The sequence below is a fragment of the Diaphorina citri genome, unplaced genomic scaffold, assembly GCF_000475195.1.
Source record: "Diaphorina citri unplaced genomic scaffold, Diaci psyllid genome assembly version 1.1 scaffold1772, whole genome shotgun sequence".
In the NCBI taxonomy this organism is placed as follows: domain Eukaryota; kingdom Metazoa; phylum Arthropoda; class Insecta; order Hemiptera; family Psyllidae; genus Diaphorina; species Diaphorina citri.
The window spans coordinates 38,988-63,263 of NW_007379198.1; the positions used below are offsets into that span (position 1 = coordinate 38,988).

A 24,276-nucleotide genomic window follows, 5' to 3' on the forward strand; every position below is an offset into this window, starting at 1 on the left:
CTCTCTCTCTCTCTCTCTCTCTCTCTCTCTCTCCCTCTCTCTCGCGCGCGCTCTCTTCCTCCCTCTTTCTCTCTCCCTCCCTCTCTCTTGTTCTAATCCTTCTTCTCCCCTCACATCTCTGTACAAATTACCCTCCCTCCCCCCCCCTACGTGATAACAGCGCTTCCTACTTCCGAACTCTCTCACTTGACTAGAGGAAGTAATGAAGATGACACGTGACCTTTCAACGCTTACTCTCGATTTTTTTTTTTTGTTTTTTTTTGTTTTTATCGTTTTCTTTAAATTAGGTACCTATTTCACAAATTTGACGCTTTTGTCGGCGCAGAATTCAAAATAATGCAGGTAAATCAAAATTATGCTTTCGCAGGTTGGTATTACTTCTTCTTGGTGTGCCATGTCCATTACTGGACGTTGGCGATCAAATTGGCTAAATCATTATTATCCACCACTTTAGCAAACAGCGTTAGTTTCTTACTGCTGATGTAAGTTCTTACAATGCAATAGATTAATAAGTAGTCATGGTGTTTCAAGATTTGAGATGTAGAAAAACAAATCAATACATAACTTACATCCTGCTGAAAATTAAAAACCAGACCTAAACTAAAGCTTGAGGCCAATAGGTAGTAGTTACCTGCTACTGAGTAATAAAAAATGAAATGGGTTTTAGATTGTTCAAATAAAATTACATTCAGCTAAAAGATTTATTTCTACCACCAATTTTGGACATTAGGCTTAATTTGGAAGTGTTGTATTGCTCATGAAACCTACTGTAACTCAAGTTTATGTTCGGGAGCTGAGATTATCCAGGCATTCTCAATCTTTTCAAATTTGTGAATATTCATGTATGTGTGGACAGAAATCTCATGTTCCACTCCAAATATGGTATAAAATTTATGCTGAGACTCAAGAGCCAGCTGTTGGTTTGAAGCACTGTGGTTGATTCTAATTGGTACATTGGCATGGACAACACAGTTGATCAGATCATCTCGTTCATTTTTATTGTAAGACAGAATGCTCCAGCGGCAGTGAGAGTTCCTGTTGGCTATCAATGTAACTCGAGGGTGTTTAGAGATACCCATTGTTGAGTTCATGTTAGGTATTTCACTCTGAACGTACAATGGGGCTTGCTCATCATGAGTAGTGATCAAGTAGAAGTCATCTCCATATCTAAAAAATAAAACGAAGGGATTAGTGAATAAAATTTAATTGCTGACCCAGAAGTTATGTAACTAACCTTTTCATCTTGACCCTATTTGCATGAGTTCCAATCATTTTCTTTCAATATTTACCACTCCAATCTCTTCATTATTACTTCTTATTGAAGATGTGTAGAGAAAGAATAGGTAGATAATCCTTACCGCAAAGGTTTGTACAACTCATTGTCAGGATCTAGACTCGCAATTTTGAAAACATTTCTCACACAAGGTGTTTGATTTTTAGAACCACTGAGAACACATCCCACTTGCAAGTCTTGAACATTATAAACATCCCGGTGTGATATAACACTTGACATTGCTGTGTTGAACTCAGGGTTCACAATCTGCACTGTGTCTCCATATCTAACAATGCCATCTGGTTGTACACTGATTTGTACTTCACGCAGCAGATTCTGTTTAATTTTTGCAGATTTCTGAGTTAGAAGTGAATTGCTCTTCTTCCTTTGAATAAATTGATTGAGGGCAGCTTGTCTGGATAGAAGTTTTTCATTCCAATCTCCTGTTCATAGAAAATGTTTATTTATAAGGAGGAATTTGATTTGATTTAGGTCTAAAGGTATCAATCAGAACAAGATAAAGCACTCATTTGATACTTACTTGTGTTTCAATGAGTCAAGTCTGGAGCTCATAAAACTAGGGATCAGATCAGCCTATAAGTAAATAATTTAACAAGTGACTCACTTGATACTTACTTGTGTTTCAATGAGTCAAGTCTGGAGCTCATAAAACTAGGGATCAGATCAGCCTATAAGTAAATAATTTAACAAGTTACTACCTACCGAGGTACCTTCTAACACTTCTTGTTGTCACTTACCTACCAGTACACCTTCACTGTACTCCCCCATAGGGTGAACTTAGTAATGAAATCCAAGTTAATCAGACTGCTTAAAATTTGTAGTGTAAAAGTAGGTAGGCAAGTAGTAGTTAGAGTTAGTCAAAAATCTGTTTACATTGGCTTGAAATGAACTGATTTTGGGACATTTCAGATAACATTTCCAAATCTAGTTTCTCCTTGTACTCTCCGAGACCAATTTTATTACATTTTCTTTCATATCAGTTTGTTACCCATATCATTTTGTATTTGTTGGTCTTCAATTGGGAATAAATTTACTGAGGTAAGAACATGGAACTTGGGTAGTTTGTCAAAATTTTGCTAACTTTTTTTTTCTTCTTTCAGAACTCCCATACCTATGGCCACTACATATGCAGTGTTGTCAGATTCTCTGCATAATGAGATATGCAACTTAACATCTCTGTGTTCAAGGTGGAAATAACATTAAATTTGTGTTCAATCTACAATCCGTATTCATTTTTCACTGTGTGTATGCTAAGCCCATCCGAATGTACACAATATCTGTATCACTTGGAGTTGTATGCCTTTAAATGCCTGCCGTAATGAAACTCATCAACAACTTAAACAATATAAACACTTGTAAGTATGTTTTTTTATCGTCGATGCTAGTGCATCCTTGTAAGTGCTAGGTCGCGGGTTCGATTCCCACCCGGGGCGAACTTCAATCTTTACTTCCTGTCCTTCTTCTCTCTTTGCTTTCAGGAGTCATCAATCCAAAGAAAAAGAAAAGCTGCAATTTCCTTTCATAAAACTTGCTGAACTAGAACTGAATTCGGATTTTCAAAACATTTTTTTTTTTTATTATTATTATTATTTTTTTTATGTCAAAATAAATCTGGATTCGATGGATTCATTAGATTTGGACATAAAGATAATACCCCTATCTTATATTATAAAATCAAGATCCATTCACTCATTCACATTTCACATTTCTTTTTCACACACTGATCGCTCTATCTCCTGAACCACAACACCTAGAAAGCTGAAATTTGGTAGGAATATTCCTTTTATTGTCTAGGTGTGCAATAAGAAAGGATTTTGCGAAAATCTAAACCGATCCTGAGATATCAATTTTTCATCGCTAAAATCTCCATAAGAAATACACAGAGTGCAGAGACTGCGGGAGAGAAATGTTCCGCTCTCGACCAACATTTTGAGTTTCGTTTATGTTTTTAGCGCGACCGTATTTTTTATTATTTTCTACAAGTTTGGCCATGCCTCGGGATGAACTAGCGGGATTCCAGAGCGAAGCGACGGAGTTCAGCTGGTTGTAATTCATACTGATAGATTCTAACGTGACTTTGTGTTGATTTTGACACAGGTTTCAGCAACGGTTACGAGCTGCGTGGTTCCATGGGAAATCGGCAGTCTCATAATAACGGCCTTGTTATGAATGGATCCAATAGTAATCATCTAACTCGTAGCACCACCAGGAGTCAACTCAAGGAACCCTTGACTGTGAGTACCTACTTCATTACCCATAGATATGCTAAATCAGTCAGGTTAAAGAATTGTTTTTAGCCTAGAGTCTGATAATTAATTTATTATTAAGGTACCTAATAGTACCTACCGCTCTGGTGTAGTTATGTACATAACATCTATGTTGTATACATTGTAACCATAGCAACCTGACGAAATTCGTAAAATTTGCGTACGCTTTACCATAGGGACGAACTTCTTGTACGGAGCTTTATCACGAACTTGCCCGAAAGAGGGGATCTCGAAAACCGATCTCACACGAAGCTCCGCAATTATTGAAGAACAAATTTCGTTATTTCACGCTCCCCACAGACAGAAATTACTCGATTTATAGGTACCTACCGAAGTATCTTCCTTAACTAGCTATTTCAACATCAAGAACAGTTTTCGTAGTAGTCATAGGCACCTAGTTCGTATAATAACGTAAAATAAATCAGCTAAACGAAGACAGCCTCCATTGTGCCTAAGCACCTACTAGTAGGTATATTAAGGTGTGTCCACACCACACATAGTAGATGGCCGTTGATCGATCGACGGCCGGTCAACTACGTGTGTGGACACACCTTCAGAATGATATAATTTACTACAGAGAAGGTTCCTTCAATCCTTATCTAGACACAGCTCAGGCGGACCAGCAATTGTTCCAGTCGTTTCCAGAATCAGTAATGTTCTTTCCTCGCGCAATAGCTAATTCTAGAATTCTACGTCGTTGTTAGAATGGTTTCTGTTTTACCATGTTCTCAAATCGGAATAGGTAAACTGTTTCGATGGATAACACGACAGAGATGGAAGCAGTAGAGAGCAGCTGCATGCAATGTGTTTCCAATCATAATATATTGAAGGGGGACCTCACCTCACGAGAAGGGAAGTAGGAGAAACCTCACTCATTTCGCGTTTCAGTTTTTTTTTTACTGATGGGGAATATATGGAATTGATTTTAAAACGTTTAGCCCACACATTTAGCACAGGTACCAGGGTGTTGCTGGAAAAATACTGATTGGTCGGCGTTTTTACGGAATTTTTGTACCTACCGGATATTATTCTATTTTTATTACAAGGTGGGAATTTTTACGTGAAAATAAGGTTTACCTAATGTAAAATGAAGGGTGCGATGTTTATTTTTCGTCATACACTCGTTGTTAAACAAAAATACGTATCTTATGTGGGATTTTGTCACTAAATTTCCGATTTTCTTTTGGTTTTCATTCAAGAAATGCCGAGAAAATTCGAATTCGGCAATAGGTACCTACTTCGAATACCTACTCAGTTTTATACGTGGCGCGAAAACTCAAACGTGTACAGTCCACCTTCATTTTTATGAAGTGAGGGGAAATGTCTTTGTTCCCACCCCTCCCCTCATCATGTTAGTATCGCCCCTAGCGGCACATGCGTCAACTACGTAAGTTGATTTCTTCTTGATCAACATTTTCGTCAAATTTTTCCACCCATCCATCCATCCCACACACATATCACACCACACACACTCATACTAGTTTATGTGAACAGGTCAGGTTTTTGGTTCATGGTATTATAGTGTTTCATTGGTGAAAAGGTAGGGCATGGTGTTTCATCTTTTGGGACTAGAAAAAGGTTGTTAAGAGCACTGATTCTCAACCTGGTGGTGCTGGTTCGAATTGCGGGGGCGGAAATTTTTTCGACCGAAATTTTGAGTTCCTGGATAGACATTAGGCAAGGATGTAAAAGAATATGTCTTTTGAAGTAATGCGTAAGTGGTTACAATCTTTAAAAAAAAAGTAAGTAGGTAGATCACAAAAGTCCATTCTGAGGCTTACACTCGTATTTATGAACAAGAATGATCGTTCTTAGATCAGTCTCAAGTCAAAATTGACCAATCAAATGCCTTGAGACTATGCTTGGCACGAACTTAAGAGCCAGCATTTTGTTCATAAATATGGGTGTTAGATGTAGGGGCAAACAGGCCCAAAAGATGGGTTAAGCTTAAACGAATCTACGTTGTAGATAAAATTTAGCCAGGACCACAGTCTGAGTTTAAAATGTAAGCGCTAGGTCGCGGGTTCAATTCCCGGGGCGGACTTAATCTTAAACAGATAAGGTTCGTTCTCGGAACGGCTGACTTTCTCCTATCCTGTCCTCCTTCTCTCTTCGATTTCAGCACGATAAGACCTTCGTTACAGTTCCCTTTATCAAACCTCCACAAAAAAGTGTAGGAACATTTCAAAGTAATTCAAAGAGAGCTAAATCCCCTTTAGGGGTGATTTACATTCTTATTAATAAATTAACATGTAATGATGGATTCCGCTTTCTATTCCCAGGAAGGCGTATACGTGTGTGGTCTATTCCTGGAGGGAGCAGGCTGGAATAAATCAAACCGCTCCCTATGCGAACCACTGCCTCTACAGCTCATCTATAAACTGCCCGTGTTGCATTGCAAACCGGTGGTGAACCAACACAAACCGCTGGATACGTTGTATGAGTGTCCGGTGTATTATACAGCAAAACGCGGGGAGTACATTGTACCCGTGGGGCTTGATAGTGGGGAGATACCCCCGGACCATTGGGTCAAACGGGGGACAGCTATACTACTTACTTTGTCCTCGTAATGCTGCCTCATCCCCATTGGGTGTCGCTGTAATGCGATGTACATATACTTGCCCCCCATTAAATGTTTTTGTAATGTTGCCCAACTGTGTGTCGTTGTAATGCTACCTGCCCCACTGTATGTTATTGGTTATTGTTGCCTGTTCCCAACTTTATGTTATTGTAATGCTATCTGTTCCCATTGATGTTATTGTAATACTATGCACCCCCTATTGGATGTTATTGTAAAAGCTTGCCCCTATTAAACATCATTGTTTGGAAGTGCTTGGCCACAACATCGGAGAAAAAATACTCAGCTCAGTTTCTTCATTTTCAGCTAGGGTCAAAGCTATGATCAAGGCTCCGTTGAGGACGCTTCTATTCATTAGCATGGTTTATTTTCTCTTGGGTCAATACTAAGCTAGGGTCGATGGTCGGTTCTCCGTTGTGGACGCCTACTACTTCTATCTGTTCAATTGGGTGAATGCCGATTTTCCCCCCGAATGACCTGTAAGCAATGAGCATTTAAATGAGAGTGTTCCCACATACGACATGATAAAAATCATTCGTTGCAAACAAAAAGGCAGACTAAAAAAAAAAAAATTCTAACTCTCTTCGTTCATTCCCTGATTGGGTAATTCGTTATTTTCCGGCTTGCTGATAAATTTATTGTTGATTGATAGGAAGCATTTCTGCACACCGACTCGATAACATGGGAGGGGGTGGGACTTTTTTTTTTTTTTTTTTTTTTTTTTTTTTTTCCTAAATTTCGTGTGGACAGAAATCTCATGTTCCACTCCAAATATGGTATAAAATTTATGCTGAGACTCAAGAGCCAGCTGTTGGTTTGAAGCACTGTATTCCTCACGAGGCTGAGTGGGCCCCGCAACAGTCAGTCACGGAATCAATCATTTGCATGATACAAATTTCTTGACCCCGTATCAGGTAGACAATCACAGTAATTTTCATTAAGATAAAATATTTTACAGGCGATAAGGTCGTAGTGAGTATATTGTTGGTGGTTCGAGTCCAAGTCAAGTCACATAAAATTTATCGAAGTGTATCAGGTGGGGAACGAAAATTGTGACATACATTCAAGTATACACATGCTTAACTCAATTAAATGTCTTTAATTGCGTACTCTTCTTTTTAATCCAAATGTCATTCCATTTGCAGAGACACATGTCAAGGCCTGTTCGAACGACACAAACTCCTGTTTGGTGTTAGGATTATTGAGATATTTGGAAAATCCTACAATGCTGCAGTGATGCGTGTAGTGAGCACCTAAAATGACATAACACAAAGAAATTGCATTTATTTATTCTATTCTATTCTCAGGTCACGTAACAGATCAATGGGATCGCCGACTGTTGAAAACCTACTCCAACCAGTTATTCTATTCTATTCCAATATGTTTAGTCTATTGTACTCTATTTCATTCTATTCTATTCTATTCCACTTTACTGATTTATATTCTATTCTATTCCAATATATTCCATAATGTTTAGTCTATTGTACTCTATTTCATTCTATTCCATTCTACTTTACTGCATTATATTCTATTCTATTCCCAGGTCACGTAACAGATCAATGGGATCGTCGCCTGTTGAAAACCTACTCCAAAGTTGCAGCGGAATATTCCTTTCTCTTACGTGGTGGCATAGTCCTCAACCGCAAGGTAAGAACAATATTCAAATACTAGCAGGTTGCCCATGCTTCGCCACGGAAAATGGATCATAACAAGGGATCGGTTTAGATTTCGGCAAGAATCCTCTCTTCTTGCACATCTAAATAGAACATATTAGGAACATTCCCACCGAATTGCAGCTTACTAGGTACGAGTAGCAACCAGTAATAGCATTACCAGTGTAAAAAGATTAATGAAAAAAAATCTGGTGTGAACATCACACGACTTTCCTTTTCCTATTGAATGATGCTTATTTGAGTGTTCTTTTACCCTAACTTTTACAATATCTCTAACCGTTTTGTCGCTATAGCTGAAAACCGCCAAAAAACGGTCGAAATCTGTCCAAAAGCGGTCAAAATTCCGCCAAGCGCAGCAACCATCTCAACCAAACGTTTTGTGTTGCATCCTTGTCACATTTGTGAACTACATACCAAATTTCAAGTCTCTAGCTTATACCGTTCCCGAGATATTGTTAAATTTAGTCGAAAACCGCCAAAAAACGGTCGAAATCTGTCCAAAAGCGGTCAAAATACCGCCAAGCGCAGCAACCATCTCAACCAAACGTTTTGTGTTGCATCCTCGTCACATTTGTGAACTACATACCAAATTTCAAGTATCTAGCTTATACCGTTCCCGAGATATTGTTAAATTACACCGAAAACCGCCAAAAAACGGTAAAATGCCGCCAACCGTTGCACCGATCCTAACCAAAAGTTTCGTGTCGCATCCTTGTCACATATGACATCTACATACCAAATTTCAAGTCTCTAGCTCTTACCGTTCTCGAGATATTTCGTTTACAGACGGACAGACACACACACGGACCAATGGCTGAAACTTCGGATTTAGGCTCTAGGGACCTCAAAACGTGTTTGGCACTAAAAACTGACCATCGAAAATTTGACCCGACTACATTACTTTCCTTCCTATAGGATAAGGAAAGTAAAAAAATGGAATCGAGATTTCCCTCTGAGGGAAGAGCTTGTTTCTCTAATAGCTTACCTGTAATAAAATGGACCAAACATCCTTTTGCTCTGGAAAGAACTTTGAAGGTGACATTTGAAATCTGGTAAGGATTTGTACCGTCACCGTCCTGCTAGGAACATCTTTTGAAAAGTTGGACTCAGGAATAAAAATGAAAAAATACAGGTATACTTTTCACAGAGATTTTGATTTATTGCGAGCGATAAATAAATAAAATTTTAAATAAATCAAAAACGTATACAAAATGTAATCTGTCCGAATGTGTTTTTTACTCCAGGAAATACAACGCTACAATGTACTCCTGACTAGAATAAGGAGTTCTCTGGAGAATCTAGGTAATAACTAATAACTAGTATACCACAGATAAGAACCTGGGCAAGGATAAAACCCCGCTAGACATAGTACTACTCCAGGAAATACAACGCTACAATGTACTCCTGACTAGAATAAAGAGTTCTCTGGAGAATCTAGGTGATAACTAATAACAATTGACTACGATACCACAGATAAGAACCTGGGCAAGGATAAAACCCCGCTAGACATAGTACTACTCCAGGAAATACAACGCTACAATGTACTCCTGACTAGAATAAGGAGTTCTCTGGAGAATCTAGGTAATAACTAATAGCTAGTATACCACAGATAAGAACCTGGACAAGGATAAAACCCCGCTAGACATAGTACTACTCCAGGAAATACAACGCTACAATGTACTCCTGACTAGAATAAGGAGTTCCCTGGAGAATCTAGGTAATAACTAATAGCTAGTATACCACAGATAAGAACCTGGACAAGGATAAAACCCCGCTAGACATTGTACTACTCCAGGAAATACAACGCTACAATGTACTCCTGACTAGAATAAGGAGTTCTCTGGAGAATCTAGGTAATAATTCACTCCTAATGCCCCTTATCTGTGTCGTAGCATACCCAGTCCGTTTCATTTTAACTGTAACAATTCTGCCTGAGAAGTATGCTGTGTCGTTTTGGCAACCCAAACTTTGGGCAGCCCGTCAATAAGTTTTATTGATTGTTTCTATCTAAAGGTGTGTCCACACTGTCTCGACAACATAGATTTACCTCGTCGATCGACGGCCGGTCGACTATGTGTAGACACAGCTTAATTTCTCGCCAAATCTTCTCTCTCTCATTCTCCAGGCAAAGCACTGCTGGGTCAAATGATCATGTCCCCACCCCTGGAAGCCATCTTCCAATGTATCCACGAAGGTAACATCCCCGCCGACTGGCTGCGTGCCTACCCCTCTCTCAAACCGCTCGGCTCCTGGGTCAATGACCTCATAGACCGTGTGGCCCACTTCCAGACTTGGGCGAGCACAGTGAGACCCCCTGTACTGTTCTGGCCTAGTTATACTCGTAGGATATTAGACCATACTGTGGTCTGTGGTTTCTCATTTCCTGTGTTCCCCTCTGTAGGTACTTATCATAAAAACAGTCGTGTTGCTATAAGTCGGGTCGAGCGGTTTCGTTTTGAACTCTTGACGTTCGCGCACGCCCTAACACCCTTCATTTGAATACCTAAGCTTCTAAACCAGCCAGCCGAGTTAGCTTGGAAGGTAGCGCGTCTGCCTTGTAAGCGCTAGGTCGCGGGTTCGATTCCCGCAGCGGATTTTATCCTGAACGGATGAGGTTTGTTCTCGGTTGGCTTTCTCCTATCCTGTCTTGCTTCTCTCTTCGCTTTCGGGCTGATAGGAATAAGACCTTAGTAGTTACAGTTCCCACTATCAAACCTCATTAAAAAAAAAGTGGACCTGAGAGCAAAAAACTCAGTGCCCTCCGCGCCACTCTGTTTTTAGCCTAGAGTCTGTTAATTAATTTATTATTAAGGTACCTAGTACCTACCGCTCTGGTGTAGTTGTGTACATAACATCTATGTTGTATACATCGTAACCATAGCAACCTGACGAAATTCGTAAAATTTGCGTACGCTCTACCATAGGGACGAACTTCTTGTACGGAGCTTTATCACGAACTTGCCCGAAACAGGGGATCTCGAAAACCGATCTCACACGATGCTCCGCAATTATTGAAGAACAAATTTCGTTATTTCACGCTCTCCACAGACAGAAATTACTCGATTTATAGGTAACGAAGTATCTTCCCTAGCTATTCCAACATCAAGAACAGTTTTCGTAGTAGGCATAGGCATCTAGTTCGTATAATAACGTAAAATAAATCAGCTAAACGAAGATAGCCTCCATTGTGCCTAAGCAGCTACTAGTAGGTATATTAAGGTGTGTCCACACTGTCCACACATAGTAGACGGCCGTTGATGGATTGACAGCCGGTCAACTATGTGTGGACGCACCTTCAGAATGATAGAATTTAATTTACTACAGAGAATAAGGTTCCTTCAATCCTTATCTAGACACAGCTCAGGCAGACCAGCAATAATTGTTCCAGTCGTTTCCAGAATCAGTAATGTTCTTTTCTCGCGCAATAGCTAATTCTAGAATTCTGTGTCGTTGTTAGAATGGTTTCTGTTTTACCATGTTCTCAAATCGGAATAGGTAAACTGTTTCGATGGATAACACGACAGAGATGGAAGCAGTAGAGAGCAGCTGCATGCAATGTGTTTCCAATCATAATAAATTGAAGGGGGACCTCACCTCACGAGAAGGGAAGTAGGAGAAACCTCACTCATTTCGCGTTTCAGTTTTTTTTTTACTGATGGGGAATATATGGAATTGATTTTAAAACGTTTAGCCCACACATTTAGCACAGGTACCAGGGTGTTGCTGGAAAAATACTGATTGGTCGGCGTTTTTACGGAATTTTTGTACCTACCGGATATTATTCTATTTTTATTACAAGGTGGGAATTTTTACGTGAAAATAAGGTTTACCTAATGTAAAATGAAGGGTGCGATGTTTATTTTTCGTCATACACTCGTTGTTAAACAAAAATACGTATCTTATGTGGGATTTTGTCACTAAATTTCCCATTTTCTTTTGGTTTTTATTCAAGAAATGCCGAGAAAATTCGAATTCGGCAATAGGTACCTACTTCGAATACCTACTCAGTTTTATACGTGGCGCGAAAACTCAAACGTGTACAGTCCACCTTCATTTTTATGAAGTGAGGGGAAATGTCTTTGTTCCCACCCCTCCCCTCATTATGTTAGTATCGCCCCTAGCGGCACATGCGTCAACTACGTAAGTTGATTTCTTCTTGATCAACATTTTTGTCAAATTTTTGTTGATTGATTTGTTTTGATTGTGTTTTTTCCAGCAAATTTAATTAAAATTAATTATTTTATCAGTTTTTAAAGGATCATGTTAGTATCGCCCCTAGCGGCACATGCGTCAACTACGTAAGTTGATTTCTTCTTGATCAACATTTTCGTCAAATTTTTGTTGATTGATTTGTTTTGATTGTGTTTTTTCCAGCAAATTTAATTAAAATTAATTATTTTATCAGTTTTTAAAGGATTAATTAGGTTATTAGGACATTTCTGAAGATCCTGGACACAAAACAAGGGTGAGTACGTTGTATAATTCGCTATATTTTGCTACGTAAAGCGGGTCAATAGCCTGACATACAAGGCTTGTTCTCTGCAAGGCATCATCTGACTTCCATTATTAAAACTCGAATTATTATAATACTAATAACTTCGTTCGCTGTAATTTCTTCTTTAAATGATTCACAGACATATTTCTCACAGTATCAAAGTGTTTGCTTGTTCCTAGGTTGTGTAAATTCTTTTTTATTTTGTTTCCTAATGGCTGGTACCAATCCCCATGACTAACACTATCAGCAGGTTTGATGAGACAAGAAAAGAAAAAGTTATAGCTATGAAGTGCAGTAAAAAGTGTTTGCTTGTTCCTAGGTTGTGTAAATTCTTTTTTATTTTGTTTCTTAATGGCTGGTACCAATCCCCATGACTAACACTATCAGCAGGTTTGATGAGACAAGAAAAGAAAAAGTTATAGCTATGAAGTGCAGTATTATTTCTCTCTGAAGGTCTCATGTCTGTATGGAATGCACTGTGCACCTCACTGCTAGTGTCATATACATTCTGAGTGCATTATAATCTTCAATACTATGTATGTATACGTTAGCCTGCAGTTCTTGGATGGAAATACAAAATGTAAACAAGTGAGCCAGTTTACATATCATTATCACAGCCTGGAAACTAATGGTTTCTTACTGCTGATGTAAGTTCTTACAATGCAATAGATTAATAGGTAGTCATGGTGTTTCAAGATTTGAGATGAAGAAAAACAAATCAATACATAACTTACATCCTGCTGAAAATTAAAAACCAGACCTAAACCACAGGATTATATCCTGGAATCTGGATTTCATATTAATTTTTTCTGTGTCACTAAAGCTTGAGGCCAATAGGTAGTAGTTACCTGCTACTGAGTAATAAAAAATGAAATGGGTTTTAGATTGTACAAATAAAATTACATTCAGCTAAAAGATTTATTTCTACCACCAATTTTGGACATTAGGCTTAATTTGGAAGTGTTGTATTGCTCATGAAACCTACTGTAACTCAAGTTTATGTTCGGGAGCCGAGATTATCCAGGCATTCTCAATCTTTTCAAATTTGTGAATATTCATGTATGTGTGGACAGAAATCTCATGTTCCACTCCAAATATGGTATAAAATTTATGCTGAGACTCAAGAGCCAGCTGTTGGTTTGAAGCACTGTGGTTGATTCTAATTGGTACATTGGCATGGACAACACAGTTGATCAGATCATCTCGTTCATTTTTATTGTAAGACAGAATGCTCCAGCGGCAGTGAGAGTTCCTGTTGGCTATCAATGTAACTCGAGGGTGTTTAGAGATACCCATTGTTGAGTTCATGTTAGGTATTTCACTCTGAACGTACAATGGGGCTTGCTCATCATGAGTAGTGATCAAGTAGAAGTCATCTCCATATCTAAAAAATAAAACCAAAGGATTAGTTACTAAAATGTAATTGCTGACCCAGAAGTTATGTAACTAACCTTTTCATCTTGACCCTATTTGCATGAGTTCCAATCATTTTCTTTCAATATTTACCACTCCAACCTCTTCATTATTACTTCTTATTGAAGATGTGTAGAGTAGGAATAGGTAGATAATCCTTACCGCAAAGGTTTGTACAACTCATTGTCAGGATCTAGACTCGCAATTTTGAAAACATTTCTCACACAAGGTGTTTGATTTTTAGAACCACTGAGAACACATCCCACTTGCAAGTCTTGAACATTATAAACATCCCGGTGTGATATAACACTTGACATTGCTGTGTTGAACTCAGGGTTCACAATCTGCACTGTGTCTCCATATCTAACAATGCCATCTGGTTGTACACTGATTTGTACTTCACGCAGCAGATTCTGTTTAATTTTTGCAGATTTCTGAGTTAGAAGTGAATTGCTCTTCTTCCTTTGAATAAATTGATTGAGGGCAGCTTGTCTGGATAGAAGTTTTTCATTCCAATCTCCTGTTCATAGAAAATGTTTATTTATAAGGAGGAATTTGATTTGATTTAGGTCTAAAGGTATCAATCAGAACAAGATAAAACACTCACTTGATACTTCCTTGTGTTTCAATGAGTCAAGTCTGGAGCTCATAAAACTAGGGATCAGATCAGCCTATAAGTAAATAATTTAACAAGTTACTACCTACCGAGGTACCTTCTAACACTTCTTGTTGGCACTTACCTACCAGTACACCTTCACTGTACTCCCCCATAGGGTGAACTTAGTAATGAAATCCAAGTTAATCAGACTGCTTAAAATTTGTAGTGTAAAAGTAGGTAGGCAAGTAGTAGTTAGAGTTAGTCAAAAATCTGTTTACATTGGCTTGAAATGAACTGATTTTGGGACATTTCAGATAACATTTCCAAATCTAGTGTACCTATGGCCACTACATATGCAGTATTGTCAGATTCTCTGCATAATGAGATATGCAACTTAACATCTCTGTGTTCAAGGTGGAAATAACATTAAATTTGTGTTCAATCTACAATCCGTATTCATTTTTCACTGTGTGTATGCTAAGCCCATCCGAATGTACACAATATCTGTATCACTTGGAGTTGTATGCCTTTAAATGCCTGCCGTAATGAAACTCATCAACAACTTAAACAATATAAACACTTGTAAGTATGTTTTTTTATCGTCGATGCTAGTGCATCCTTGTAAGTGCTAGGTCGCGGGTTCGATTCCCACCCGGGGCGAACTTCAATCTTTACTTCCTGTCCTTCTTCTCTCTTTGCTTTCAGGAGTCATCAATCCAAAGTAAAAGAAAAGCTGCATTTTCCTTTCATAAAACTTGCTGAACTAGAACTTAATTCGGATTTTCAAAACACTTTTTTTTCCATGTCAAAATACATCTGGATTCGATGGATTCATTAGATTCGGACAGAAAGATAATACCCCTATTGTTTCATACTAATAGATTCTAACGTGGCTTTGTGTTGATTTTGACACAGGTTTCAGCAACGGTTACGAGCTGCGTGGTTCCATGGGAAATCGGCAGTCTCATAATAACGGCCTTGTATCATCGACGGTAGTGTGTCCTTGTAGGTGCTAGGTCACGGGTTCGATTCCCATCCGGGGCAAACTTCAATCTTTGGTTCCTTTCCTTCTTCTCTCTTTGCTTTCAGGAGTCATCAATCCAAAGAAAAAGAAAAGCTGCAATTTCCTTTCATAAAACTTGCTGAACTAGAACTGAATTCGGATTTTCAAAACACTTTTTTTTTATATAAAATAAATCTGGATTCGATGGATTCATTAGATTTGGACAGAAAGATAATACCCCTATCTTATATTATAAAATCAAGATCCATTCACTCATTCACATTTCACATTTCTTTTTCACACACTGATCGCTCTATCTCCTGAACCACAACACCTAGAAAGCTGAAATTTGGTAGGAATATTCCTTTTATTGTCTAGGTGTGCAATAAGAAAGGATTTTGCGAAAATCTAAATCGATCCTGAGATATCAATTTTTGATCGCTAAAATCTCCATAAGAAATACACAGAGTGCAGAGACTGCGGGAGAGAAATGTTCCGCTCTCGACCAACTTTTTGAGAGTTTCGTTTATGTTTTTAGCGCGACCGTATTTTTTATTATTTTCTACAAGTTTGGCCATGCCTCGGGATGAACTAGCGGGATTCCAGAGCGAAGCGACGGAGTTCAGCTGGTTGTAATTCATACTGATAGATTCTAACGTGACTTTGTGTTGATTTTGACACAGGTTTCAGCAACGGTTACGAGCTGCGTGGTTCCATGGGAAATCGGCAGTCTCATAATAACGGCCTTGTTATGAATGGATCCAATAGTAATCATCTAACTCGTAGCACCACCAGGAGCCAACTCAAGGAACCCTTGACTGTGAGTACCTACTTCATTACCCATAGATATGCTAAATCAGTCAGGTTAAAGAATTCCATAACACTCCATCTCATAATAACGGCCTTGTTATGAACGGATCCAATAGTAATCATCTAACTCGTAGCACCACCAGGAGTCAACTCAAGGAACCCTTGACTGTGAGTACCTACTTCATTACCCATAGATATGCTAAATCAGTCAGGTTAAAGAATTCCATAACACTCCACATTAGAAACTAAATCAGTCAGGTTAAAGAATTCCATAACACTCCACATTAGAAACATTATTTAAAAGTTGTAGTTTTATTTTAGCTTGTACGTAATCTACGTTTTATCTTGTACAGATTCCTTGTATTCCATGTTACAAGGGCCCAATGTTAAATTTGTTTAGGTCACATCTTGGACTTTTTTTATCTGAACTTGTCTGAAAGTCAACATCACTTTCGCATAGGGTTAGGAGTAAGGTATGTAGGGTAGGTGTCATTATCCATTCTATGTGCCCTCTTACATGTATGTGTTGGTTTTGTGTTACAGGTGGAATGTAATGGGTTCGTGAATAGTGTATCAGTTCGATCAGATGGTGTCCTTGTAGAGAAAGATGCCCCTGGTCGTCTATGCCGTTCTAAATCAAAATCCTGCCCTGGTAACGGGTCCCAGCTTGGGTCGCTCTCCCCTACAGACGTGGTACGACCACGTCGTAACATATGGAAACTTCCCTCCTGTCTGTTAGGTACTACTGCAGAGGATGGGAGATCCAACACTACGGGGACTCGAACCCAATGCCCTGTCAAAACCGAAGCCAATATTGGAGAACAGAATGTGTGTATTCCCGGCCCTGGGACTAAGATTTATCTTTATCCCTGGTCCTGCAGAAGAGGATATTGTCTGTATTCCGGGCTGTGGAACCAAGTTTACTGTCTATATTCCCGTCCTTGGAACTAAGCTTGTGTATATTCCCGGCCCTGGAGAAAATGATAGTGTGTGTATTCCCGGCCCTGAAATCAAGTTTATTGTCTTTATTCCTGGTCCCGGAGATAAGGATATTGTCTTTCTTCCCGGCCCTGGAGCTATGTTTTATCTCTCTTTAGTGTGGTTTTGTTGGACGTGTTTTTGTGGCGTGAATTTTTCGTGGAAAAAAAAATTCCATTCCTTTGGAAATTGAAAGAATTTTTCAGACAGACCATTGGGTTTGTAAATTAACCCCGTGTTTTGTAATATGAATCGAATTTAAACCTATCAGCTGTCCTGAGTATTTTCAATTCTAAAAAAAAAAAAAAAAAAAAAAAAAAAAAAAAAAAAAAAATTTCAAAAAAAAAAAACCAATACTTTTATGTCCAGTTTATAAAAAAAAAAAAAAAAAAACGGACAATTTGACGAAATAAATACCTATACCTATTAGGTCAGTTCAATAGAGAAATAGGTTATAAGGACTGAAAAGTCCCTTTACCCCGTTTGAAGCGGCTCGAAAATTGCAAGAAATGGGCTGAATGCACTTAGAGCTATCGAATAGGTAATCTTGTTTTGTTCAATTAAACTATCGAATACTATCTATTTTCCTTTACAATATTCGGGAGCTTTAAGATTGCCAGGGTCAAGGGACTTTTCAGTCCTATTGGGATAGATTGCCGGAGAAAAGGGACTTTTCAGTCCAAAGTGTTCATCAGCCACACACCTGGGGGCCTAAAGTCTTGAAGATATGTTGCCAGGATCTTCAAATACATTAAAGTGGTGCTATATTAAATTGTTGAAATAAAGGGACAGTCCTTCCCTACTTCGGCAGTGTAATGGTCGGGACCCCAACATGAGTATTTGGTTTAATTTTTGATTTAAACAATGTGATTGGTTGGTTTCCAACATTTTAGCCAATCAGATAGCTCCAAGAATTAAACGAAGTTCAACACACAGATTGGGGTCCTGGGCATAAATAAAGCACTCTACTAAATTTGCCAAAGTTATATTAGGTGAAAAAAAAAATATCTAGATCCATTTTATTTTCCGGATACGTTGTATGAGTGTCCGGTGTATTATACAGCAAAACGCGGGGAGTACATTGTACCCGTGGGGCTTGATAGTGGCGAGATACCCCCGGACCATTGGGTCAAACGGGGGACAGCTATTCTACTTACATTGTCCTCGTAATGCTGCCTGATCCCCATTGGGTGTCGTTGTAATGCGATGTACAATGTACATATACTTGCCCCCCCCATTAAATGTTTTTGTAATGTTGCCCAACTGTGTGTCGTCCTGCCCCACTGTATGTTATTGGTTATTGTAATGTTGCCTGTTCCCAACTTTATGTTATTGTAATCCTATCTGTTCCCATTGATGTTATTGTAATACTATGCACCCCCTATTGGATGTCATTGTAAAAGCTTGCCCCTATTAAATATCATTGTTTGGAAGTGCTCGGCCACAACGGCCACCATCGGAGAAGAAATACTCAGCTCAGTTTCTTCATTTTCAGCTAGGGTCAAAGCTATGGTCAAGGCTCCGTTGAGGACGCTTCTATTCATTAGCATGGTTTGTTTTCTCTTGGGTCGGTACTAGTCGAGGGTCGGTTCTCCGTTGTGGACGCCTACTACTTCTATCTGTTCAATTGGGTGAATGCCGATTTTCCCCCCGAATGACCTGTAAGCAATGAGCATTTAAATGAGAGTGTTCCCACTACATACGTACATACGACATGATAAAAATCATTCGTTGCAAACAAAAAGGCAAACTAAAAAAAAATCTAACTCTCTTCGTTCATTCCCTGATTGGGTAATTCGTTATTTTCCGGCTTGCTGATAAATTGTTGATTGATAGGAAACATTTCTGCGCCTTGTGGCAGAATAAAGTTCCTCATCAGTCCAAGATCTTGCTTCCCTTCGAGCGAAAATCAAGGCCGAGTACAAAATCAAAACAGAGTGTGGTGCCCCCTCCTCCTCCCCCACCTCCCCCTCCTGAACCAGAACCTATAGCGCCACCTAGGAGAAGAAAGAGAAGACTGTCTAGTATAATAGAAGAGGACTCCAGACCGAGGTAAGTAATACCAATAATTGGTAATTATTACAAAGAAGGTTTCAAGGGGTCCCCGATGATAGCATGTAGAAGCTGCCGGAAAATGTAGAAATGAAAATAAGTCCGATTTTTAACCACTTACAACTCCGATGACGTAGGTACTGTTTTACTGTTGAAAAATGGCATAATAGTAAATCTCGAGCATTAGAAAACAACACATTTTATTGTGCTTTAATTTATCTATTGCTCTTTGTGTGAGCTTTCTTTACTGTGGAAACATCTGAAATTCTAAACCATCATCTCTCGTTTTGTATTCCACAGGAAATCCCCGCGTTGTCACGCATCTACCCAGGCCATCCTATCCAGTACACCAGGGCAGGCCCCTATCGCACGCCGCTCTGTATACAGTGAGGACGGATCTTACACCGGTGATGTTGAATGTACACCACTACATGAGCCGGATAATTTCCCCGAGTGTTGCGAGTTCGCGCGGACTAATCCGTACTCGTGCAATGTCAGACGGCTCGTGGACAAGCTCGCCCAGCAGTTGAACTTGAATACGGCTCAGGTATGTGTGTATAAGTAGTGCTTTATCATTTCCCGGAGTGTTGCGAGTTCGCGCGGAACTCTTGCCCGATTTTGATGAAATTTGAAAATGGTCAGCACTAAAAGAAAATTTTCTTGTTCAACTGTGGGCCCGAAGGGTGTGTTTAATTTACGTCATCATCATTATTATTTGAACCAGGGGTTCCCAAACTTGTTCAACCCGCCGACCACTTTTGAATTTCATGATCTCTCACGAACCACTCAGTACCCAAGAGTAGATTTCAACCCGTCTATTCTCTCTTGTCCACAGCTAAACCTATGCGAGGTCCTACGGGAATATTCTCGCTCCTACTACGCCTCCCTATCCAGTAGTCAACGAGTGTTGCGAGTTCGCGCGGACTAATCCGTACTCGTGCAATGTCAGACGGCTTGTGGACAAGCTCGCCCAGCAGTTGAACTTGAATACGGCTCAGGTATGTAACTTGAATACGGCTCAGGTATGTGTATAAGTAGTGCTTTATAATTTCCCGGAGTGTTGCGAGTTCGCGCGGACTAATCCGTACTCGTGCGATGTCAGACGGCTCGTGGACAAGCTCGCCCAGCAGTTGAACAAAAATGTCTAAACCAAAAAAAATACCAACTTATTTCTCTGTCGATGTAGAAAAAATTGTAAATCTCCTATACATATAGTTTTTCTATTTTGAACATATTTTTTACAAACAAAAGCTCCTTATTTATTTTGTGTGTTGTACAGCAGAGATGTATTGTTTTTATTTGTATGTATTGTATGTTACTATAGGTAAGCATATTGAATATTTATATTGTAATAAATGATCGAACGAAGAGAAGTTCCCGATGTGTTCGAGAGGGAGAATTCTCTTCTGGTTTAAAATAAGAAGCTGTATTTGTCTTTTATATTTGAACTTACTCTCCTAAGCTGAAGGGCTCGCGCCGTGTTTGAACTTTTTACTTTCCTTATCCTATGGGAAGGAAAGTAATGTAATCGGGTCAAATTTTCGATGGTCAGTTTTTAGTGTCAAAACACGTTTTGAGATCCCTAGAGCCTAAATCTGAAGTTTCAGCCATTGGTGTGTGTGTGTGTCTGTTTGTCTGTCTGACAGACAGTGTCTGTCTGTCTGTAAACAAAATATCTCGAGAACGGTAAGAGCTAGAGACTTGAAATTTGGTATGTATCTTTCAAATGTGATAGGATGCGACACAAAACTTTCGGTTAAGACCGGTGCAACGCTTGGCGGCATTTTACCGCTTTTTGGCGGTTTTCGGTGTACAGACAGACAGACACCGACGCGAATACAATAGTCCGTCCACTATACCTTTTATTATTAGTAATAATAAAGGAAGGACGGACTAAAAATGGAACAGAAATGACAACATGCGATGAGCTGTATCGGTAGTATCACAAAAGAAAAGAAGGGACTTTATTTGAACTATAAAATGACTATGGGATCAGGCCAAATCTTGAATACAGAGCCAGCAAAAGATACTCAAGAGAAAATTAAAACCAAGTTGACAAAGCCCGTCATTCAAGCTCTGACTGTCGTTGTCGGCCAAATGTAGGTCTGTAAGACCGCCGGAAGATGTGTGGCGGAAAAAAAAACTTCCGACTTCTAGTCTCTCAGACAAGACGGCCCCAAGTCTGAATTCCCTAACAACATCGATGATTGGGATTTTTCGGCGATATGACAAGATAGGTCGTCCTAAGAAAGCAACCATAAGCTAATGAGTTATTACTTCTAGTGTCTCAGTCGAGACGGCCCGAAGACTGACGTCTGAATTTCCTAACATCGATGGTTGGCGTCTTCCCGACACTCATTCCGGCAATCTGACAAGACCAAGGTCGTCCTAAGAAAGCGACCATAAGCTAATGTATTCATATTGGCAAACTGTGCCTCTAAACGCGCTTCTCTAGCGTTTGTTTTATTTTTATTGAATGTTATTTACAGAGGGCAACTATAACAGAGTCCTTGTCCCTAGAGTTTATTGAAATCAATCTCATCGCCCTCTCCCTCTTGTTCTGCCACTGCTTCGGGTTCAATATCCCCAGGTGTATCTTCTAGTGTATACTCGTACAGTCCTGGCATTTCCTCACACATATCCCTATAGGCTAGACATATCTGTCCAAATTCCTGAACTGATAGCTGGTAGGGACGGAGGATAGGTTTGACACAAGCGCGTTCCAGTAGGGAAACCACGAGCTGACGTTTACGTTTGGGAAACAGGAGACTGTGAAAGAAAAAATCAGGTTTGAGGAAACAACAAAGTTTTTAGATACCAAAACTATTTATTTGATAGAGAGAATGGTTCTGAAAAACCAATAAATGGAAACTTATAAAATAAAATAAATACATAATTTCGACACCCAAAAGTAGCGTCCTATTAATCAAACTCTTCAACGTAACAATGACGAAAGCGCAGTTTTCGTCGAATATTGAACGTTATTTCAATTAACGAGACTCTTGTTTGGTTGCTAAAACTCTATTGTCCTAAAATCGAAGATGAAAGTAGAACAAGATGTATAACACTTGAACAGAAAAAGAAGGTTTTTTAACTGCGACGGTTTTTAGTGACGGGACTTCCTACCCTCCATTCGGCGACAAGCTAATCACCTCACATGAACCTCACCCCGCCTAAAAGGGCCGAAAAAGCCAGCATCACACAATCGCCCAGATGGTCACCCATCTGGATATTAACCATGCGCAACGTACAGCATACCACTCTCTTTTTTTTTTCTTTCTTTTTTTAGGTAGACTTTACGCCCGATTTTACAGGCAATTACAAACCAATAATCCCAAGTTTTTGTATGCATGTTACAGCCAAAGCTGATTCTTCAGTTAGAGCCGAATACAAATAGTTATAGTCAACTCCAACTGGGCATTTTGGTGAAAGTTGATTCTAAACATAAAATCAATATTTTTAATCAACTTTTACTAGAGATAGTTGACTCTAACTAGGTAGAGTATACTCTTCCTGATTCCAGTTAGTCAAACTTGATTCTTTCTCAATTTAAGATTTTTAATCAACTTTTACTATGGTACTTACCTGGCAGGTTTATAGACTTGTTTCTGTCGATATCGGAATATACAGCTTACCACTCTCTCTATTAGTTTGAACGGGAGATCTATAATGGGATGAACCCTGGGTGTGAAATGTACCACACCCACATCTACTTGAGGTTTGGGTATGAACGCTTTACCTGGAAGAGAGATGAGTGTGAAGGTGTGTTTAAATATTAATAATTATTATTTTATTTCATTGTGTTTAATTGTACCTAATCATAAAAAAAAAGAAAAAAAAATCGTGTTTAGAGAATAATTCTTAGGTACATAGGTACGTCTTTAAATTAAATAATAATTCTTACTTAGGTACTTAGGTACCTATGTTTAAAAACGGTATTGAGCCAACATAGTTAGCTTGGAGAACAGCGCGTCTACTTTGTAAGCGCTAGGTCATGAGTTCGATTTACCGTCTGGGACGAATTTTATTCTTCACAGATTCGTTCTGGTAACAGCCGGCTTTCTCCTATCCTGTCCCGTCTTCGATCTCAGAACGATAAGAGCTCTGTACTTACAGTTCCCTCTATCAAACCTCTTAGTTCGAGTTTTACCACCGCGGGTTGTCTCAGGATTGAGTTCAATCCGAGGTTGACCTGGCTATTAGGTATACGGAAATCCGTTTCACCTCAATCCTGAGTTGGTAAACCCCAGCATTAAAACAAATGGCACACTCTAAAAAAAAAAAAAAGGAGTTTCTGTGTAAATTACCAGGTATGGTAAACCGATGGTCTACATTGCACCAATTCTGACACATGATAGACAGACGACATCTCTGCTCCATGCCTTCAGTAGCTATCATTCTCTCTGCCACCTCCTTCTGAAACGTTAGCGTGAGAGGTACTCTACCATAGGACCAGGCACTTTGTCTGAAATCAACACAAGTAAATTAAGTATAAATCCTTACTTTTATTTATTAATTTACATTTATAAACGGTTTCCCTTTACTATCTATTAACAAATCAGCATCCTAGTTAGCATATTTTAACAACATAGTAGGTTCGTGAACTAAAGACATTAGACAGCAAAAAGACACCCTTGGACCCCCAAAAAAGAATTAAGTATAAATCCTTACTTTTATTTATTAATTTACATTTATAAACGGTTTCCCTTTACTATCTGTTAACAAATCATCATCCTAGTTAGCATATTTTAACAACATAGTAGGTTCGTGAACTAAAGACATTAGACAGCAAAAAGACACCCTTGGACCCCCAAAAAAAGGATTATCAAATTTCCTTTATTTACAATGGCGTATATAGATCCTTTTTGGATAGGAGAAAACCAGACGTTCCGAGAACGAACATTATCTGCTCAGGATAAAATCCGCCTCGGGATTGAACCTGCAGCCTAGCGTTTACAAGACAGACGCGCTACCAACAAAGCTAACAAGGCTGGCTAAGGACACAGCTTTGAAACTTACTTTTCTGAAATGGCTTGCATCCACTTGATGATGAGTGGTGTGGACACATTGAACGGTAGATTACCGATAATCCTTATCCCGGGTAATCCCTCACTC

The 24,276-nt window shown here is 39.1% G+C and overlaps 5 protein-coding genes and 1 long non-coding RNA gene across 6 annotated transcripts in view; 3 read left to right on the plus strand and 3 right to left on the minus strand.

The window, feature by feature from the left end:
* Positions 1-11,191, plus strand: part of LOC103517178 (dynein heavy chain 2, axonemal-like) — a 46,264-nt gene extending 35,073 nt beyond the window's left edge. Inside the window, exons 31-37 of the mRNA XM_026829374.1 lie at positions 7,447-7,521; positions 7,683-7,786; positions 9,057-9,114; positions 9,286-9,353; positions 9,548-9,665; positions 9,938-10,153; positions 11,172-11,191. Coding sequence (XP_026685175.1) covers positions 7,447-7,521; positions 7,683-7,786; positions 9,057-9,114; positions 9,286-9,353; positions 9,548-9,665; positions 9,938-10,153; positions 11,172-11,191 — 659 coding nt within the window. The remainder of the gene's footprint in view (positions 1-7,446; positions 7,522-7,682; positions 7,787-9,056; positions 9,115-9,285; positions 9,354-9,547; positions 9,666-9,937; positions 10,154-11,171) is intronic.
* On the minus strand, positions 662-2,168 carry LOC103517175 (cilia- and flagella-associated protein 161-like). The gene is made up of 3 exons (XM_008482196.2): positions 2,032-2,168; positions 1,359-1,716; positions 662-1,167 (listed from the first exon to the last, which is right to left on the minus strand). Exons 1-3 carry the CDS (start codon positions 2,060-2,062, stop codon positions 765-767), a joined length of 792 nt encoding a protein of 263 aa, XP_008480418.1. The 5' UTR covers positions 2,063-2,168; the 3' UTR covers positions 662-764.
* On the plus strand, positions 2,219-3,500 carry LOC113470713. The gene is made up of 3 exons (XR_003393672.1): positions 2,219-2,332; positions 2,482-2,649; positions 3,392-3,500. It is a non-coding gene; the product is annotated as an uncharacterized LOC113470713 (long non-coding RNA).
* Positions 11,192-13,190: 1,999 nt separating the features above from the next.
* Positions 13,191-14,616, minus strand: LOC103517176 (cilia- and flagella-associated protein 161-like). Its single transcript, XM_008482197.2, has 3 exons — positions 14,461-14,616; positions 13,883-14,240; positions 13,191-13,691 (listed from the first exon to the last, which is right to left on the minus strand). Exons 1-3 carry the CDS (start codon positions 14,489-14,491, stop codon positions 13,289-13,291), a joined length of 792 nt encoding a protein of 263 aa, XP_008480419.1. The 5' UTR covers positions 14,492-14,616; the 3' UTR covers positions 13,191-13,288.
* A 42-nt stretch (positions 14,617-14,658) lies between these two features.
* LOC103517179 lies at positions 14,659-20,089 on the plus strand. The gene is made up of 6 exons (XM_026829375.1): positions 14,659-14,900; positions 16,005-16,141; positions 16,675-17,003; positions 18,946-19,161; positions 19,462-19,708; positions 19,997-20,089. The coding sequence occupies exons 1-6, from the start codon at positions 14,852-14,854 to the stop codon at positions 20,087-20,089; spliced, it is 1,071 nt and encodes a 356-aa protein (XP_026685176.1). The 5' UTR covers positions 14,659-14,851.
* Positions 20,090-21,094: 1,005 nt separating this feature from the next.
* LOC103517177 (dimethyladenosine transferase 1, mitochondrial) lies at positions 21,095-24,276 on the minus strand (the record flags this gene model as incomplete). Its single annotated transcript, XM_008482199.1, is given in 4 exon segments — positions 21,095-21,930; positions 22,747-22,900; positions 23,469-23,626; positions 24,181-24,276. Coding segments are annotated over 4 exon segments (661 nt in total), but the record flags the coding sequence as incomplete, so codon positions are not given.